The 5,901-nt window shown below is 54.3% G+C and overlaps 1 protein-coding gene across 1 annotated transcript; it reads right to left on the bottom strand.

Annotated features, from left to right (window-relative positions):
• Positions 1-430: 430 nt before the first annotated feature.
• LOC144785513 (uncharacterized) lies at positions 431-5,130 on the bottom strand. Its single transcript, XM_078664380.1, has 2 exons — positions 4,753-5,130; positions 431-1,190 (listed from the first exon to the last, which is right to left on the bottom strand). Exons 1-2 carry the CDS (start codon positions 5,021-5,023, stop codon positions 541-543), a joined length of 921 nt encoding a protein of 306 aa, XP_078520506.1. The 5' UTR covers positions 5,024-5,130; the 3' UTR covers positions 431-540.
• Positions 5,131-5,901: the final 771 nt, after the last annotated feature.

Raw genomic sequence — 5,901 nt, 5'->3', positions numbered from 1 at the left:
CCTAACAGTGGCAAACCTACCTAAACTAAAACAGTGCCTAGAGCACCGCAAAAGAACAAACCCAGAAATAAAGAAAGAAAAAGAAAAAAGAGGGAGGGTGGGTGGGGCAAAACAACCTCCCTACACGCCTCCCGCCACGCAGTTGCTAATCCCCGCCTGACTTCCCCTTTTCAACCCTCTGCTAATCAGCCCCCCACCTGTTGATGTTCCTCGCGCGAACCTGCCCAGGGAGAGACCGGCTCGCGCCTGGCTCTCCCTGGGTCCCCCCTCGCGCAAGAAAACATTGTCCACACCTTCTTTTAGGAGCAAGAAAGGCCACTTTTATTTTAGGACAGGTGCATCAATATCATAAACATATTCATTATTTATTTATTATTTACATAATTCAACTCTACAGTGAGCCTACGAAACCTAAATCCCAAAACCCCGAACAAACTCCTGCCTACTAACCCTAGCCTACCCAACGCTACCCTTCAGGATGGCCAACCCGCTCCAGGCTGCCCACCCCCACTAACAAAAACCCGCCACCCAGGAAAACCTTTAGCGTTTTCCTGCCCCACCTAAAGGAAAGGAAGGAGCACACCACAACTGTACTTGAAGAACCTTGCTAATCAAGTCCCTGAGTTCAAGGAGGTAAAAAGAGAGGCCCAAAGCTGAGAGATGCACACCGTCCTCACAAAATAAATGATGTTCAGATACTTGTAAATGATAATGGTTCAAACTGTATATCCCCCAATGTTGACAAAAAAGGCGCATTGTCCTGTTCACTTTCCGTCTAGCCTTTTCCAGGGCAGAATGGGTCCGTGCCCCACGCCAGTGCAAACGGGGCACAAACTCAGTCCATATGAGCATGGTGCTCTCCCATGTGGTTCGGATGATTTCCAGGTCCTGCTTCATTAATTTTAACAAGGTCAGCCCAGAGAGAGAAACCAAGTCATTCTCTCCCAAATGTAGCACCAGGAGATCCGGAGGGCCCCCCAAACACTGCGAAACCAAAGCAGCCAAGGCGGGAAAAAGCCCACCCCAGCGCATTCCCCCTGTTCCATGCCATGAGACTTCATGTGTCATACTGTTCAGGCCAAGTGATCTCCCACAAAGCTGGCTGGCAGCGGCTAAAGCTGCTCGTTTAATAAAAGAGTGCCCCAGTATCCACACCCTTCTTTTGCATCCGGCGACTGATAGCCAGGGACCTAGGAGAGAAAGAAATGTTAGACCAGCCAAAAATGCACTATTTCCTCACATACTTTTCACAACACTTGGAACGCCAACGACCAATGCGTCGGATCGGGGACCAGTCCCACCCCAGGCGGGCGGCCTCCGTCGCCGCACCAATTCTGAAGGAATGGGTACCAAACTGAACAGGGTCCTTCCCCAAACGCAACAAGACCTTACGTAATACAGCCAACAATTGAGATGCCACTATGGGACTACCATCCGCATGACAAAATATGGACCCCTGTAGAAAATGCGGAGAGGACACAAACCCTTCCCATTCCCCAACCGGGCAACATGCAGAGACCCCACTCCTACCAAGGAACACCCACTTACCCCTCCCCATCTGGTCGGTTTTGGATGCCCGCAGCCAAAGTCGCACTCTGTCACTTTCCAACACCACCTCACCGCTGGTCATACCTACCCTGCCCCGCAACCCCAGCAACTCTGATGCCCGAAATGCCCCAAAGAACAACCACACAAAACACAAACGAAATTTGGCACACTCAAAAGCATCATGACAACACACCTCCAGTTCCGGCAACATCAACTGGAGCAATTCAAACGTCACGGGCTGCCGGAGCTGCTGACCCCCAGCCCGGAGCCTGGCCAAACCTTTCAACAATTTACGAACCAACACCCCCCCAACCGGATCCCTCCCCCACCAAAGCTGTCCATAAAAAGAAACCCCAGCCAATTTACCCGAAATGGTAGTGGGCGCCAGGCCTTTGTCCGCCAGATGTAAAACAAACTGCAAGATGCATTGTTCATCAGACCAACCAGCCCTGAACGGCCCCATCGAAACCTTGCGAAACTGCAGAAACTCAGACCAGGCTTTCACATAACCCCGCCTGGTGGATTCAGCCACAGAATTTTCCACCAAGTGGTGAACCCTCAATCCCCCAGGTCCCATACGTACTGTGGGATCGGTGTTGGTGCCAGGTCCGCCCCAGGAGCTAACTTGCGGAACTCGGACCACTGAAAGCGAGACAAAGAGTCAGCGATGCAATTAGAAGTACCAGGAACATGCCGCGCTTTAAAGACAATATTCAGTTGCAGACACCGCAGCATGAAAGCGCGCAGGAGCCGCAAAACCCGCAAATCGCGAGCCTTTTGGTGATTGACAAGGTGTACTACAGCCAAATTGTCCACGTGAAACAAGACTGAACGATTCTGAAACTCATCCCCCCATAGGTGCAAAGCAACCAGCAGCGGGAAGAGCTCCAGAAACGCAATGCTGCGACCCTGATCCTTCCAGTGCGCCGGCCAGCCGGCCGCGCACCATCGACCTTCCCAAAATATTCCGAATCCGTGAGCCCCTGACGCATCAGTGAACAACTGTACTTGCCACACCATGTCCTCATCCGCAAAAAACAAGGACACGCCATTAAAGTCTTGCAGAAAACGAAGCCAGACAGTCAAATCGGCACGCACAGCGGTGGTAATGCGCACCCTATGATGGGGAAGGCTTGCTCCGGACATGGACAGACCCAGACGTCTGCAGAACGTCCTGCCCGCCCGAACAACCCGGCAAGCAAAATTGAGATAACCCAACAACTTCTGAACAGTTTTCAAAACCACTTTCCGCTCCCCCAACACCAGATGTATGAAAGCAGACATTTCCTTCACTTTAGCCACAGGCAGTCTCGCCACCATAGACAGAGTATCAATTTCGATCCCCAAAAAAGTCAGGGACGTACAGGGACCCTCTGTCTTGTCCGGCGCCAAGGGGACACCCAATTCCTCCGCTAGGGCCTGAAAGATGTTCAAAGCCGACTGACACTGCCCAGAGCAACCCTCCCCAATGAAAAGAAAATCATCAAGGTAATGACAGACCAACGCGTGGCCACTGACAAAAGTGAATCGCCACTGCAGGAAGGTACTGAAGGTTTCAAACAGGGAGCATGACACTGAACAGCCCATGGGCAACACCCGATCCACGTAGAAACTACCATCAAAATGCATTCCTAACAGACTGAAATCCCAAGGATGAATGGGCAATAGCCGGAAAGCCGACTGAATGTCGCTCTTCGCCAGCAAAGCCCCAACACCAGCCGTGCGCACGAGCCGTAAGGCATCGTCCACCGAAGCATAAGTGACAGTTGAGTCAGCTGGATCAATAAAGTCATTGATTGAGGAACCCTCGGGCCAGGACAGGTGATGAATAAGACGAAACTCCCCTTCCGCCTTCTTGGGCACCACGCCCAGGGGTGATACAATCAAGTCAGGCAGGGGACAATGCACAAAAGGACCAGCAATCCTACCAGCCGCAAGCTCTGCATCCAGTTTCTTCCGCACCACATGTGGACTCTCCTTCGCAGACTTCAAATTATCCGACCACCTGCCCACCCTGGGTCCCTGATACCCAATCCGAAACCCAATTTTGAAGCCCCAAGACAAAATCTTAGCGGCCTCAAAATCCGGATAATCCACCAGCCAGAGGTCGAGAACCTCCTGCCTAATAGGAGTAGGGGCCCTTGTAAACAGACTGATGGTGCTGCCCCCTGCCCCCAGAACCCCGTCCCTGATCACCCCATCTCTGGCCGGGAAAACACTGGGTGAGGGCGTGCTTCCCTCCACACTGTGAACACTCATGTTTATACCTGCAAGCGGGTCTGTTACAGGAACCTCTGTTAAAATGCCAGCAAGTGCCAGAAGCGGCTGATTGACCTCTGCCCCAAACCCCCGCCCCAGACTGAGCGGGGCGAGCTGAAAAGGGCCGATAAAACACAGGTTGCCCGCTAGCTGTGTGGGTCGTAGCAGGAGGGTTTGCCGATGCCATCCATTGCAACCATAACTCAGAGTCAACCGCACCCCACGAACGCTCAGGAAAAGCGGCCATGCGCGCCCTAAATTCGTCATCGTAGGACAACCAAGCAAAGCCTCCAAAATAACTGTGAGCCTTGCGGATGACATCTGCATATTTAAACATGTCTATCGCTTTCTCAGGATGACGTTGACAATAAACGCTGGCATAAATGAGAAAGGCCGAAGTCCAATTCTCTATGGACTTCGGAACGCGAGGCCTCCGAGCCAATTCTAATTCCTCCTCCTTCGACCCTTCTTTTGCCTGGACATCCCTGTGGAGAAGACGAAAAACATCTACAAAAGCCCCAGACCAGATCAGATTCTTTGTTTTTTCAGATAAATGGGACCCCAAGGGCATCCCCACCCCAGAATAAGGCAACTTTTTCGGTAGGATACTATCCTCCGTTACCCGAGTGGCATCCACCCCGCCATCCCCCGATATAGAAACTTCTTTTGCAACTTGCACAGTAGAAACATTTGAAATTACGGGCCGCTCAAGCCTCGGTGCCAGAGCGACTCGCTCAACCACAACCCCATCATCCGTACCACAGGATCTTGTACTCTTAACCGGGAGACTCTCCCTAGGTTGCACATTTGAAATTACGGGCCGCTCAAGCCTCGGTGCCAGAGCGACTCGCTCAACCACAACCCCATCACCCATACCAACAGATCTTGTACACTTAACCGGGAGACTCTCCCTAGGTTGCCACACTGACCACCACCCATCCTTACCTCTTGGTAACTGCTCCGACTGCTGGGCGACGGCCCCACGATCCCGCTGAGAAGGTCCAGACCACACTGCCCCTCGTACACCTGCAGGGTCCGCTCTAGACTCCTGCAAAACACGAGAAACAGTGGGTTGCCCCAACCCACCCCCCTGGGCCCGTGCTGCCAAAAGCCCAACATCTTTGTCCCTCAATTCCCCCTCTTCCAACTCATCATCATGAAAACTCCCACCGAAAGCTGCATCAGAAAATTCAACTTGATTACTTCCACTGGGCATAGCCCCATCACCAATACCCCCATCATAAAACTGCCAATCAATGGTCTGAAAGCTTTGTGGACAGAAAACTGTAGAAGAGGTATCCGCTCCAGATAGCCCCCCTGAAAGCCCACCACTGGAAACAGCCGTGGGGACAGTTCCCGGGCCCGTAGAAACTGCCAACAGCCGCCCAGCCGAAGGCGCAGATTGAAAACTGCTGCCGCTCAAGCCAGACGATGAAGGGTGCGCGACAACATGGTCCCTGAAAGCTGAACCGCAATTTTCCCCCAAGGGACGGCCCACCGACGCCAGACCATGGACACCTCTCGACCCAGTCGATTGACCCCCCAAGTGGCCACTTGGCCGCCCCCTGGGGACCGGGAACAAGGCTTGCCCCGGGTACTGGGGCGCCCCCTCGTTGAACAAACCCCTCATACCAGGAGCCGGGGGCGTGGGGATGGCAGCCCGAGGGCCAGGCAAACCGGCTGCCACAGCCGCAGTGGCCGGGGGGGGCAGCAATCTAGAGACAGTGCCCATTGGAACCACAGCAGGGGCAGGAGTGGGGACCACAGGAGGGGTTGGAGCCGGCAATGCAGCAGTGAGTGGCCCAGCACCGGCGTCACCCGTGTGCGGGGAGCCAACATCGCGGGGGGGGCAGGGCCAGGCCCCAGCATGGCAGGAGAGAGCATAAAGCACTGGCCATTAAGCCACAGGAGTGGGGAAACCCCCCCCGGAGAATTGGGCACCGTAACGGCAGGGACTACAGGCATACCGGCAGGGGGAGGGGTCGGCGCGTGCCCCAGGGAGTCCAGGCTCCGCCCCCGCTTCGGTTTAGGGCCCGCCTGCAGCCTCCCCGTCTTCCCCGAGACCAAGCCGCCTGAACGCGGAGCTTGACGGCC

This window comes from Lissotriton helveticus, chromosome 10, assembly GCF_964261635.1.
Source record: "Lissotriton helveticus chromosome 10, aLisHel1.1, whole genome shotgun sequence".
Lineage (NCBI taxonomy): Eukaryota > Metazoa > Chordata > Amphibia > Caudata > Salamandridae > Lissotriton > Lissotriton helveticus.
The sequence above is the reverse complement of the archived record's forward strand: the minus strand, read 5'-3'. Positions and strand labels throughout refer to the sequence as shown.

Excerpts from the sequence above, each read along its gene's own strand:
- LOC144785513 (XM_078664380.1), bottom strand. The coding sequence starts at position 5,023 with ATGCCCAGTGGAAGTAATCAAGTTGAATTTTCTGATGCAGCTTTCGGT. Across the intron at positions 1,191-4,752 it reads GTCGGAGCAGTTACCAAGAG|GTCCCTGGCTATCAGTCGCC; the intron begins GTAAGGATGGGT and ends TTTCTCTCCTAG.